Source organism: Molossus molossus, unplaced genomic scaffold, assembly GCF_014108415.1.
Source record: "Molossus molossus isolate mMolMol1 unplaced genomic scaffold, mMolMol1.p scaffold_m16_p_20, whole genome shotgun sequence".
NCBI lineage: Eukaryota > Metazoa > Chordata > Mammalia > Chiroptera > Molossidae > Molossus > Molossus molossus.
The window spans coordinates 39,994,179-40,008,956 of record NW_023425356.1 but is presented as its reverse complement, the minus strand read 5'-3'; the positions used below and the strand labels follow the sequence as shown (position 1 = coordinate 40,008,956).

General features: G+C 38.5%; 1 protein-coding gene across 1 annotated transcript; it reads right to left on the bottom strand.

Moving 5' to 3' along the window:
• Positions 1–8,291: 8,291 nt before the first annotated feature.
• Positions 8,292–14,700, bottom strand: PTGS2 (prostaglandin-endoperoxide synthase 2). The gene is made up of 9 exons (XM_036273476.1): positions 13,899–14,700; positions 13,635–13,778; positions 13,043–13,186; positions 12,565–12,746; positions 11,816–11,899; positions 11,444–11,690; positions 10,920–11,206; positions 10,388–10,535; positions 8,292–10,235 (listed from the first exon to the last, which is right to left on the bottom strand). The coding sequence occupies exons 1-9, from the start codon at positions 13,969–13,971 to the stop codon at positions 9,826–9,828; spliced, it is 1,719 nt and encodes a 572-aa protein (XP_036129369.1). The 5' UTR covers positions 13,972–14,700; the 3' UTR covers positions 8,292–9,825.
• Positions 14,701–14,778: the final 78 nt, after the last annotated feature.

Genomic DNA, 14,778 nt, shown 5'->3' with positions numbered 1-14,778 from the left:
ATACTATGCAGCTGTAAGAAAGAGAAATCTCTTACTCTTTGAGACGACATGGAGGGACCTGGAGAGTATTTTGCTGAGTGAAATAAGCCAGTCAGAGAAAGACAAGTACCACATGATCTCATTTATGGAATATCATGAACAAAATAAGCTGTTGATCAAAATAGAACCAGAGTCATGGAAGCAGAAAATAGATTGACAAACCTCAGAGGGAAGGGGGATGGAGGAGTTGGGAAGAGATAAACCAAAGAACTTCTATGCATAACCAGTGGACACAGACAACAGTGTGGGGAAAGCAGGAGGGGTTTGGGAGTGGGGAGCAGGGGGTCAATGGGAAAAAGGGAAACATCTGTAATAGTTTCTCTTTTTTCCCATTTATGTTTAGATAGAATGGAAGGGAGGGAGAGAAACGTCGACTGGTTGCCTCCTATAGGACTCTGACGAGGACCAGGGACAAATAGCAACCGAGGTCCATGCCCTTGGCCAGAATCGAACCTATGACTACTTGGTCTCTGGCCGATGCTCTAACCGCAGAGCCAAACTGGCCAGGGCAATACTTTCAACAATAAAGATAAAAAGTTTTTAAATACTCTAGGTAACATTTTTTGTTATAATCTGACAGCGCAGAGCTGTGAAACTTCTTATCTCCAGTCCCCTGTATCCACTAAACCAATCGAGAAACAAAGAACTATATTAAGTTACCGCAGGATACGTAAGTATTAACTTAATTTAGGAGTCTGATATGAGAAGAGGAGGTATGTAGCCTTTTCATGGTATAACCGAAACAAAAAAACCAAAAGCCAGAGAGATTCCTAGTCCCTGATGTCACAAAAAGCTAATATTACTTCTGCTTTCTCTGATTTATTCTCTCAATGCAATATTATTAATAACTGACCCGTCCCGCAGGTCGAGCAACGAGGACTCTAGAGGGGGAGTGAGGATGAGGAGGGACAAGAGACACGAGAAATGGAGACAAGACAGGATTCTGATCAAGTCTCGTTTATTCTGGGGAAATTTACACAATATATAGGGCAGGAAAAACAAGATCATTTGTTATCAAGCGATAGTTATTGAGTAACCACCCCAAAGCACGGGTGGAACAAAAGACTGAGTAAATGGTTCAAAATGCAGAGATAAAGCAGAGACATCCTGCCTTGGGGCAGAAGATGGCAGAGCAGATTTTACTTAAAGAAATGTAGAGATAAAGAAATGCAGAAGGCAGAGACATCCTGCCTTGGGGAAGGTGATGGCAGAGCAGATTTTAACAAAATGGATGCCATGCAAAATGTCTCCCACAAATAACACTATTTATTATGTGATTGGGACAATGAAAATATAGAAAAATTATTTGCCTGTACTTGTAGTGTGGAATGGAAAAATAAAAATAGCTACTTTACATCATATGTCAATCCTGAAGAATACAGCAGGCATCTTATCTTTTAACAGTAAGGAATATGGGGTCTCCTATTAACTACCCTTTCACAGGGGTCGCCTAAGACGTAACAGCAGCAAAATTACAGTTATGAAGTAGCAACGAAAATAATTTTATGGTTGGGGGTCACCACAACATGAGGAACTGTGTTAAAGGGTCGCGGCATTAGCAAGGTTGAGAACCACTGGATCAAAAAACAGAATAATTTACCAAATTAGGGACTGTTTGTTTTAAACGACTCCCTCTACTTCACGGCTAGACTGTGTCTAAGGTCTGCAAACATTTGAGTCCTTAATAGTACAGTGAGATTGGAGGCAGAGATGGGAAACAACTGGGATTTTTAAACCTTTATTTAAATCTCAGCTTTGTTGAAGCCTATAGGGAAAAAGCGGTTCAGAGTTTCCAGAGTCTGTCATGTTAAGTTGTTAAAATATAATTATTAAGTGTTATAACACATGTCAAAGATATCTCTATCTTTATCATCTATATCTGTATGTATGAAATGAGGAAACATTAGGGTTTAATTGTAAAAATAATAAGTAATAGTTTCTTGAATACTAAAATAATTCAAATATTGTGAAATATGTAATAGCCACGTGCCACTCTAGATTTTAATTTGGGGGTGTGTATGTACTTTTCCATTTTTTATTTTTCTACTTATTAGTAAGTGTCCTAATTAAAAAGAAATGGGCTTTTATTGAGGTCCCGAAATGTTTTCTTGTAAATAAAGTACATGAGCATGACTTTATAACAATTATTTCAACTTTGCAATGATTTGCTTTGGTTTTTTATTATTCACTCCATTATTTATTGTTGTGATCATTAAATAAGTTATTTTCACATAAGTGATGTGTATTTAAATCTATACAGTAATTGTTTTGATAAGCCAAAAACATTGCCATTTGAATAGGACGACCCTGTACCTCCCTAATCTTTACTACAGTTTTAACACAGTAAAGCCTCTGGGAGTTCTCTTTCTTTGAACATTATATTCTATAACAAAGATTGAAATTTGTAGGCCGGAAATTCAGGTAGGAGTTGAGGTCACAGTCATGGGTCCCAGTTCTAATAGGACGACCCTGTACCTCCCTAATCTTTACTACAGTTTTAACACAGTAAAGCCTCTGGGAGTTCTCTTTCTTTGAACATTATATTCTATAACAAAGATTGAAATTTGCAGGCCGGAAATTCAGGTAGGAGTTGAGGTCACAGTCATGGGTCCTAGTTCTGCAAGGCAGCAGGATGGAAACTCGGGCAGAGTTGTTATGTTGACATCTTGAGAATTTCTTCTTTTCCAGGAACCTCAGTCTTTGCTATTAATTCCTTCAACTGATGGGATGAGGCTCGCCACATATTGGGAAGTATATGCCTTGCTCAAAGTCTACTGATTTCCATGTTAATCAGACCTAAACATTTCTTCACAGGGACATCTTACACCAGTGTTTGACCAAACAATTGGGCATCGTAGCTTAGCCAAGTTGACATATAACATCAACAATTATAGTTAACCTTTTAAATTGTAATGATTCTAATAAGTGTGTAGTAGTACCTCGCTGTTTTTCATTTGCATTTCTCTAATGACTAATGATGTTGAACATATTTTCATGTACTTCTTGGACATTCATATATCATCCTGTGTATGTTATATGAATATGTTCCTGCTTAAGGCTTTTGTTTTCCATTAACTTGTTTGTCTTTTTAGTATTGAACTGGAGGAGTTATTCATATTTTCTATATTGAAGTTCTTTGTTAGATCTGTGTATTGTGACTATTTTCTATGAGTCTGTGGCTTGTGTATTTTTTTCCTGGTATAGTCTTTTGGTGAGCAAATAATCTAATTTTATAAATCTACTTTATTAATATTTTTTCTTTTATGGTTAGTATTATCTGGATGAAATCTACACTTCTTTTGTATCCCTATGTTCATTGCAGTGTTATTTATAATAGCCAAGATTTGGAAGCAGTCCAACAGCCCATCAGTAGATGAGTGAATAAAAAAGCTGTGGTACATTTGCACAACGGAATACTACTTGACCATAAAAAGAAGGAAATCTTACTTTTTGCAACAGCATGGATGGACCTAGAGAATATTATGCTAAATGAAATGAGCCAGTCAGTGAAAGACAAATACCATATTATTTCACTTATATGTGAAATCTAATGAACAAAATAAACTAACAAACAAAATAGAAATAGACTCAAAGATACAGAGAACAGACTGACAGCTGTCAGAGGAGAGGGAGTTTGGGAGGCTGGGTGAAAAAAGTGAAGGGAATAACCAAAAATACCATAGATAATAGTGTGGTGATTACCAGAGGGAATGGGGGTTGGGGAGAGGTACAAGAGGGTAACAGGCAGATAAATAATGATGTAAGGAGACTTGAGTTTGGGTGGTGAACACACCAACAATATATAGATGATGTATTATAGAATTGTACACTTGAGCCCTGGCTGATGTGGCTCAGCTGGTTGGAGTTTCATCTCGTACACCAAAAGGTGATAGGTTTGATTCCTGGTCAGTGAATATACCCAGGTTGTGGGTTCAATCTCTGGTCGCAACACATGCAGGAGGCAACTGATTGGTATTTCTCTCTCACATAGATCTTTCTCTCTCTCTCTGCTCTTCCTTCCTTTCTCTAAAATCAATAAAATATTTTTAAAATTTTTTTAAAAAGTACTGTGCACTTGAAAACTATATAATTTTATTAGGCAATGTCACTCCAACAAAATCAATAAAAGTTGAAAAAAAATGTACAATTCTTTGCCTATCATAGGTTCATGAACACATTGTCCTATTTTTTTCTCTCAAAGCTTTTTGCTTTTATCTTTTACCTGCATATATATGAGTTATCTTGAATTAACTTGTGTGTATTGTGAAGTATAATTGAGGTTATTTCTTTTTAGGGGGCTATTCAGATGTTGCCATACCACTATTCAGAGACTGTTTGGTTTACCCATTAGCTTTCATTGATGCCATTGTCAACAGTATATTGTGTGGCTGAACTAGAATCTCCATCCTAATTTTAAATTCCTTGGAGAGATCATTTTATTTTCCCAGCTTGGGTCAGGCCCAGTCTACCGTGGCAATCTGGATGGGGGTTCAGGAAATCACACGGTGCAAAAATGGCCTATACACCTATTCCCTCTATTAAGAAGGACATTGCATCTCTTCCTTTCTTAACATTTTTTAATTTTGAAATGACTATTAATTCACAGGAAGTTGCAAAGAAATGTACAGAGAGGTTCCATGCAACATTTTTACCTCCTCCCCCAATGTTGACATCTCTCATAATTATAGTACAATATCAAAACCAGGAAATTGACCTGGATAAAATACATAGATTTTGCCATGTAGACACGCATTTGTGTGTGTGTGTGTGTGTGTGTGTGTGTGTGTAGTTCTCTGCAATTATGTCACATGTGTAGCTTTGTGTAACTGCCACCTCAGTCAAGATACAGATGTTCAAGCAGCACAAGGCTTCCTCATGCTAACCCTTTACAGCTGTAGCTAACTCCCTATCCCGAATCTGGCAGCCACTAATCTGCTCTCCATCCCTATAGTTTTGTTATTTCAAGAATATTGTATAAGTAGGATCATACAGTAGGTAACTTTGTAAGATTGGCTTTTTTTTCCCACTCAGCATCATTCCCTTGAGTCCCATCCAAGTCGTTGTGTGTATCATTTGTTCGTTTTCCTGCACATTCCTCCATGGTGTAGATACAGCACCATTTGCCACAGTTTGTTTACCCATTAACCTTTAGAAGGACATTTGGATTATTCCAGTTTTTTTAATCTATGGACATTCATGTGCAGATCTTTGCACAGATATAGGTTTTTATTTTTCTGGGATAAATGCCCAAGAGTACAATTGCTGGGTTGTATGATGTGGTGGGCAAAATAGTGGCCTCCCAGAGATGTCCCTGCCCTAGTCCCTAGAACTTGTGGACATGTTGATTTACATGGCAAAAGGGACTTTGTATATGTGACAAAGTGAAGGATCATGAGGAAGGGAGATTTTCCTGGATTATCTTTATGGGCCCAAAGTAATCAAAAGGGCCATTTTTGGAGGGAGGCAAGAGACTCAGAATCGGAGACATTGAAGATACTACCCTACTGGCTTTGATGACAGAGAAAAAGACTATGAGACAAAGGATGTAGGTGGCCTCTAGAAGCTGGAATGTTGAGACAGATCCTTGCCTAGAGCGCCCAGACAAACAGCTCTATCGACACCGTGAGTTTAACTCTTAAGACCTATTTTTTACTTCTGACATCCAGAGATGTAGATAATAAATTTGTGTTTTCTTTAAGCCTGTAAGCCTGTGGTAATTTGTTATAAAATCACTAGAAAACTGGTATATATGGTAAGTAAATTATAATTTTAGAGTAAACTGCCAAACTATTTTTCAGAGTGTATATCTCTGTTTATTTTTTTTAAGGTTTTACTCTTTTTTTTGTTTTGTTTTTTTTTGTTTTTATCCTCACCCGAGGACATTTTTCCAGTTTTTGTACAGAGAGAGTGGGAGGAAGAGAGAGGGAGAGAGAGAGAGAGAAACATCGACGTGAAAGGGACACATCGAGTGGCCGCCACCCGCACGACCAACCAGGGCCGGGGACAAACTGCAACCGAAGTACGTGCCCTTAGCGGGAACCGAACCCAGGTCTCTCCAGACCACAGGCCGACGCTCTAACCGCTGAGCCAAACCGGCCAGGGCTAAGGTTTTACTCTTTATTTAAGAATCAGCACGTATTCTGCTTCTCTCGTGAAGCCTATTTTATTCCTTCATTGAATATTTTTAATATCTTTTAAGTGTCAGACACTGCACAGAGCAGCAAACAATACAAAGTCCTTGCTTTCAGAGACATGACATTCTAGCAAGGGGACACAGATAATAAATATGTAAGCATGCAAATCAAGATAATGTTAGGTAGAAATAAATGCCACCAAGAAAATAAAACTGACGGAGCAGTTGCTTTAGCTGCGGCGGTTGGAGAAGCCTCCCTCAGAAGGGAGGTCCGAGCTGAAATTTGAATGTTGAGCAGAATGTGGCCATGGGAACATCTGCAGAAGGAACATTCTAGATGAGAGCAACAGCTTGACACCACTCCTAATAAACACACCAGAAGAAACATGGCTGGAACACAGTGCACACGGGTGGGCAATTGTGGTGGATGAAATCAGAGAGATAGGCAGGGGACAGGTTAGTGAGACCCTCGCAGGAGAGGATAAGGTGTTTAAATGTATCCGCTGTGTAACAGAAATCCACTGGAAGATTTCAAACAAGCGAGAGACATGATACATGTTTGAAAATGACTGCTCTCATAAGTAGAATGGTTTGGAGGAAAGCAATTATAGAAGAGGGGAAACCAACTACAAGATTATTGCATTGACTAGGTTAGTAGTAGTGGAGTTGGAGAAAAAGTGACAGATGTAGAAATTATTTGTGGGATATCATCAACAAGACTTCTGCTGGAGACATAAATTTGGGAGTGATTAATTAGTGTTTCAATTGATGAGCTTGGATGGGATTCACCTGGAAGAATACAGTTAAAGAGAAGAGGGGGAATAAAATGCTTGCATTTATAGACACAGTGAGGATGAAGAGTTTTACAAATATCTGAGTAGTGGCACTCTGACAGTAGAGGAAGACCAGACGAGGATCAAATCATGAAGCCAAAAAAACATATAAATCTTTCCGTAAAGAAACTCTAGACATTTGTGTTGACTGCTACTGAGAAGTTGAACAGAGTAGGAGGATGGCCGAAATTAATTAAATTGTGCCAGTTAACTACAAGGGAAAGAGAGTAGACCAGGAATAAGGGAGTCATCCTAATGATGGGCCACGCAATCTGAGCTAGATGTGTAAGTTAGGAAATGTGGAGATAAATGGGGTGAAAATACTGAAGGATGAGGTTGATGGGTCAGTAGACCCAGTGTGAGTACAAAAATAGGTGACCTGTGGGTGTTGGTAAAAGAAGGAGGATACTTGAAAATCAAGATTTGGACAGTAATTGATAATGATGAGCTCAAGGTATGTGATTATGGAAAATCTCGTGGAGAAAGGCATCACAGGAATGAAGGAGGCCAAAGAAAGAGGCCAGGCAGCATGTTAAATATGTGGCCCATCTGGATATTGAAATTAGAAGATGTCAAGAGTAAGGGGGTAGAACAGAAGTCAAAACCAGGTATCAACGATTTGCCCAACTGAGTATAATTTCTTCCTCTTTAAACTTCCCTTTTCATTGTGTACCTCCTTAGTAATTCTTTTCTAATTTTTTGCCTTTTGTGTACTTGTTTTTTCTTTTCTTTTTCTAGATTGGGCAATGAAAACAAGCTTGTTGCAATCTTCTAGAGCACAAAGCACATGTTTCCAATACGGTGTGGCAGTGAATAAGAGACTGCATGCCGGGCTAGTGTGGCTCAGTGGATTGAGCATCGTCCCATGGACTGACAGGTCCTGGGTTCAATTCCTGGTAAGGGCACATGCTTGAATTGCAGTTTGATCCCTAGTGGGGGACATGCGACAGCTGATCAATGTTTCTATCTCTCCCTTCCTATCTTTCTAAAAAATCAATAACATATTGAAAATAAAAAAAAAAGAGATTATAAACAGTGATCCCAGGAAGTCTTATGTATGACTGAGGGCAGAACCATTTCATTAGGGGCTTGTCTAGTTTGGAATAGGTAGAATACAAAACAATGGTTTAAGTATAACACTTTAAAGAAATCATACGTCATATGACAAAGATATATAGAAACAGTCAAAATTTATTTTAGAAGAGATTTTTCAATTCTTTGTATAAAAATAAACGAATTTATTTCAACACTTGTACTTTATGTAATTTAAATACAGTCTAAGGTACCAAAACAACCACACACACATTGTGAATTCCTAGGTTCAGACAGCAGGTTGATGTTAATAACAACCCAGGTTTTCAATCAGGGAAGTGAACAGTTCTTTATGTAAGCCCCTTTCTAATATTGACAATTTCTTTTTTGACCATTAACTTTTTAAACATAAAATCTTAAATAAAAATTCCCCTGAGTTATTTCTGTTTAATGAAATTTCATCTTCTCCCTCTACCTAAGAGAGGTGCTTTTAATTTATATACATACTAATGTCATCCAAAATCAGTGCTTGATTAAAAATATTAAAGTCTACAGTACTTTGCATAGAATGTCTCTTCAATAAGTTACGACAGAATGAGTTAATGTAGCATCCACAGGTCCGTAAAAAAAATGTATAAAAGGTCAGTCTTATGGCACATCCAGGCTAATGAGACTCAAGTTCTCTGTGGGCTGGTGTATAGGTAAACCTTAAAGACATAAATTCCAACCTTGTATCTCTATGTACCAGAGTTTGGTTCCTGAAAATTAATTCACATCTTAATCCAATAATTTCTGTTGCAGTTTTCAACATTCAAAGAGGTAATCCCAAAGAAGATATAAAGATTCTGACATAATGTCATAAAGAGGAAGAAGAAATCAGTGACTACAGGCTTCAACCCAATTTATAATAATAATATCCTAACAAAATATAAATAATAACCCTCAATAAATTAAGTTATGTACAGTACCAGACAGAAGATGATGAGACGTGAAAAAGAAGAAGCATTATGTTCCTGGGAACTATTCAGGAACAGTTTACTTTTGTTTTTAAACGAAAAAGGACATTCACTAGAATAGAAATATAACGCTCTTCTGGTCAAGAACCCCTCACAGTTCTTTCTGAGCCTCTTTGTAGGCTTCTTAAGTTACATATAGTTAAAATTAAAAATAAATAAAAAGTTCTCTGTCTTTCACTTAAGACACATGAGTACACCTTTTAATCAAGGCCATTTTTGAGAGCTTTTGTGTTCTTTCATTCTCCTGAAGAGCAGCTAAGTAGTAGTCCTGAGCTGAGGTTTCCTGAAAACTTGCAGGAGTTCAGATAAGAAGATACAGAGTCCAAAGGATCTTGAAACCAGGGAAACAAACCAGAAGTAAACTGATTAAAAGAGCTTCTTTTAGCAAAATGGCTAGAAGAAAACCAACGGACCAGCGTGCAGGCTGTGGCCCCCAATGTACCCTGGAAGATACGCTGTGACAACAGGAAGTAGGGAAAGAATTGTGCAGCATTTTGCCCTCTTGCAACACTGTTTCAATGTCCAAACACCCCTGCTCTGCTTCTTACTGTAACCATCTAAACTGAAATTCAAGTAAAAAGATGTCGAATGACAACTGTTTTTCCCTTTGACTCGGAGAAAAGACATCTTTAAATCAGTGACACAAAAATCTTCACAAGTGTAACCCCTTTTCTCCTTAACAGAAGTTAAGTCACATAAGGAGTTTGCTATAAATATTAAATAATTAAAAAGCAACCATTTATATAAATAAATAAATATGATCAGTGGGCTTCTACAGTTCGGTTGACCGTTCTTTGAGGAGAACAGTGGGATTGATGTCATCCAGTCCCGAGTGGGCGGGGCTCGCATGCATGGTGACGGCCTTGGGGGGCTGCAGGTCCCTCACACTGAAGGAAGTCGCGGGGCAGCCTTTCACGTTGTTGCAGATAAGAGACTGAATTGAGGCAGTGTTGATGATTTTAAAACCGACTTCTCCCCCGAAAGTGCTAGGCTTCCAGTACTGAGGGGAGCATATGGGGTTGCCCATCAGTCCCTTCAAGGAGAAGGGGGCTCCAAGTTCCACCATGGTCTCACCGAAGATGGAATCTGGACGAGGATTTTCTACCAGAAGCCCGGGATACAGCTCCATGCTATCAATGTCCCCGTAGAGTGCTTCCAACTCTGCAGCCATCTCCTTCTCTCCTGCAGGTGACCAAGACAGACACACCGTTATTGTAAAACTTGGCAAAATGCAAAGCATCGTTCTTCCCCTTGGCTCATACCTGCTCCCAACTTCCCTGTCGTTTGCATTTGACCCTTGGCATTTTTTAGGGAGTTTAGAAAAGCTGTCTCACCTGTGAGTTGCTCAAAGGATTCATAGGGCTCCATGCGGAAGCGTTTGCGGTACTGATTGAGGGACTGGTACTTCATGTGTCTGCTGTGGTCGATGGAGGCCTTGGAGATGTGTCGGACTGCAGCTGGGACGTTGCGACCGCCAGCCACCTGCAGAAAGCAAATTCCGTTATAAAACAGAATCTGGGGGAGTATTTCCAGTTTCTATTTGAAAAGCATTCCTTGGGTACAGGGTAAGACTGATGCTCTCAATGGAGACCCTACACTACTCAAGTCTGAAATATTTATTTCTGTAATCTCTAAGATTACAGACAAAGTTTTTTAAAAAATCCCTATATTTAAGGTATGGCTACATATTGGCATTTGATAACTCTAGACTAAAAACTTTGACTTCAAAAAAAAGTTAAACTGCTTATTTCAAGAAAAGAATTTTACTAGCAAAATAACTTTTTTTTAGTAAGTTCAAGAAAAATTATTTCTAGTTACGACTAGTCCTGTTTTATCTTGTTTTTCAGTACTAATAACAATGCATACCCTGCCGGCAATCTGCTTGCTGAACGATTCGACAAACTGGGTAAGCCCGTGGTCCATCAGTACGGAGTTGTTGAAGAGAAACTGCTGGTAGCCGTACTCCTGCTCGTTGATCTGGAAGGTGTCCGGCAGAAGCGGGTGCCAGTGGTACAGTGTGTTGAACTCAGCAGCGATGCGGTTTTGGTACTGGAATTGTTGGTTGAAAAGCAGCTCTGGGTCAAACTTCAGTTTGAAGTGATAGCCACTCAGGTGCTGTACGTAGTCTTCGATCACAATCTTAATCGTTTCTCCTGTGGGCACAAATAAAAATTTCAGAACATTAATTCTTCCTGATCACTCACTTTCAAGAGCCCAAAATGCAATTTTATGGACTTGCTCTTCCTTCACTTCTGCTTCTTCGTTTTCACCATGAACACAGATGGTAGTTAGGTGTTACAATCATGCTCACGGATGGAGTTAATATGGAGCATGTGATTTTACATCCACTACATTCCCCCAGAATGACTTGATTTTCTCGTCTTCCTTACCGATCAGGATTAGCCTGGTTGTCTGGAACAGCCGCTCATCATCCCATTCTGGATGTTCCCGCTTGAGCACGTCGCATACTCTGTTATGTTCTCGCAGCCAAATCGTGGCGTACATCATCAGACCAGGCACCAGGCCAAACATCTCCTGCCCCACAGCGAACCGCAGGTGTTCAGGGATATGAGGGGGGTAGATCATTTCGGCCTGAGAATCTTTGACCGTGGGAGGATATACCTCTCCATCAATTATCTAAAAAATAACGGTAATAAATAAACATTAATTTAAAAGTTAAGGACTCACTTTTAATTATAGATCTAAAAATACAGATGAAGTGGTGAACCATAACTAATTCTTAATATTCAGATGAGACAAACCTGGTATTTCATTTTTCCATCCTTGAAAAGGCGCAGTTTATGTTGTCTGTCCAAAGTTTCACCGTAAATATGACTTAAATCCACCTGGAAGATTATAGAAAAATCTCAATTTGCTGCTGTTGAGGTTGTTCTTATAAAAAGCATCTGTGATATAATTTATCATTAAGTAATTTGAAGATTTAGCTTGATTCAATTAAAAATTTTCAGTGAAACCTTTTTTTCCACAGCCACAAAATACTAAATTAATGTTTATCTACTGAAGCTACAAACTATATATGTCTCTTATGTTTAAAGGTATTAGTATCTCCTGTGTAATTTATAAATATATCATATGCTTCACTATAATTATATGGTTATTTCCTTTAAAAGGCATCACAAAAATTATTGATATAAAATTCTTATCAATAAACTAAAGCTATGCTATTGAAATCCAAAAGATATTAATGCTGCAAGAATCTCACCTTACAATATTTAAAGCAGCATAATCAGAGTACAAACACAACTGTTTGCAGTGCTAATATTTTGAACTAAGAATATAAGAGCCAGATTATAAATGGTGTGTGTGTGTGTGTGTGTGTGTGTGTATTTTTACTGAACCAGTGAATTAAAATGAAGACTCCACTCAAGTTTTCATAGACAGACACTTTTTAAAAAGAGGGTGAATTATTTGGTGTGGCTAGTAAATACATGGTCTTTAATGTTAGCCCCTCACTATACTTTGCTGTATTTTTTATTTCATTCTGACTTACCCCATGACCCAGTCCTCTCGTGAAAGCTGGTCCTCGCTTCATATCTGTTTTGAAAAACTGATGGGTGAAGTGCTGGGCAAAGAACGCAAACATCAAATTTGTGCCCTGGGGATCAGGAATAAACTTTCTTCTTAGTAGAAATTTATCCACGATCAGATCTGAATCAGGAAGCTCTTTCTTCCCTGAAAAATGAGAAAGTAATAAGATACCGAGAAACAACTTCTTACTGAATGATTTTTATCTATTGTTTAACTAGTATGAATTTGAAAACATTAAGATATTAAACCAAAATGCCCATTCACTTCCACGAAATAATTTAAATAGATTCACACTTTCAAATAATCTCCACAGATATCCATAAGGAAGGAAAAGCTACACTTTTACTAACAAATAAATGATAATGTAGGTAGGGTCAAATTTTCTAAGTAGCAATCCAACCCTCATTGCAATACACCTCTAACTGCCTCCCCTCACTCACCTTTCACACCCATGGGGGTTGGGCAGTCATCAGCCACTGGAGGAAGAGCTCTGGTATAATAGGAGAGATTAGAAAAGGCTTCCCAGCTTTTATAGCCATAGTGTGCATTGTAAGTCGGTGGGCTGTCAATCAAATGTGATCTGGCTGAAATTTTCAAGAAAAAAAAAAGTTTAATTTGTTACCATATGCAAGGCAAATCAATGTTCATTTTTTTATTGTAAAATGTGCAAAATAGCACCAGAGATTGAATTTAATTTCAACAATAATACTGTTTTAAAACAATTACACTTTCTAACAAGACCAGATGTTCTACCATCTTGATTTTTCAAATAACCATCCAAGAAGCTTGGAAAAGATATGCAGGATTGTAAGCAAAATTCTGACAGTGAGATACAACTTTATAAACCGGATGGGACTAAAATGCCAATATTTTTGGCCATTAAGATAGAAAGTACACTAAAAAGGTGTAGTCAAAATATTTACTCATTTGGACAAGGTTGGAAACATGTTTTTGAATTCGGTTTAGTAATCTGGAGCATTATATAAAACATTTTTCTTTGAGGAAGCTGAACACCTTAGAAAATGTACTTACATATCAACACGTATTTCATAATTGCATTTCTCAGGAAGGGGATGCTGTTGACAATGTTCCAGACGCCCTTAAAGTGGGTAAGTATGTAGTGCACTGTGTTTGGGGTGGGTTTCAGTAATAATTTTATTCTTGTCAGAAATTCGGCTGCAATAAGAGAAAAAAAAGGAGGGCGAAATGAATGGGGCACGTTATAAGATACAAAGCTGTAAAATTACAACTGAATAGATCCCCCTTCCAAATGAGGGCACCCAATGGCAAACTTACGTGTTGAACAGTTTTCACCATAGAATCCTGTTCGGGTACAGTCACAGGTATACCGGTCAAATCCAACAGTCATACATACACCTTGGTTTTTACATGGGTTGGAACAGCAAGGATTTGCTACAATAAAAGAAAGGACAGTAAATAAATTGTTCTTCAGTGTCTTAATCTCGACTTAAACGTTTAATTGTTTTACTTACTATAGTTCAACTTTACAATAATAAATTCTAGAAATATACAGATAGTCACGGGAAAACAATGTTTTTAAAGCTACCTCGAAGAAGGTTAAGGTAGCAATGCCAACTTCCTATTGTAAATAAGGATAACGGGATATTAACCAGGAAATCACCTTGCTAAGCTTTTCCTTAGTAACTCTTTAGATGTTCAAATTAGCATTATTAAGAAACTCACATAAGCAGCACTCTCAACATGAAAATGGACAGAGCTAGTACATTAATCAGAACTTAGGGAAAATTACAAGTAAGAACAGCTTTTAAAATATTTTGCTTATCTTAAAAAAAAAAAAATAATAACTAGGGCTTTCCCGAGGCACGAAAGCACTAACTAGGGTATTTAAATCAAACAACCGCTCCCGCGCAATCACAGTGGGTACCACGCACAAACATTTCGCATACACTGAGCCCATCGAAATGACACCCTGCAGACTCAGGGCACTGTTCCTACTGAGCAGAGGAAAAGAGACCCCGACCGGTGAAGTAGCTGGCCCGTGGTGGTCAGAGCTGGCGGCAGAGCTGGAGCAGCCAGTCGTTTGCACCGGAGCGGTCGGAGCTCTGGAAGAGGCCGCAGCCGGGGACCCACCTGCAGCGCAGGACGCCAGCGCGGCGCACAGCAGCAGGGCGCGGGCGAGCATCTCGGCGGCGGA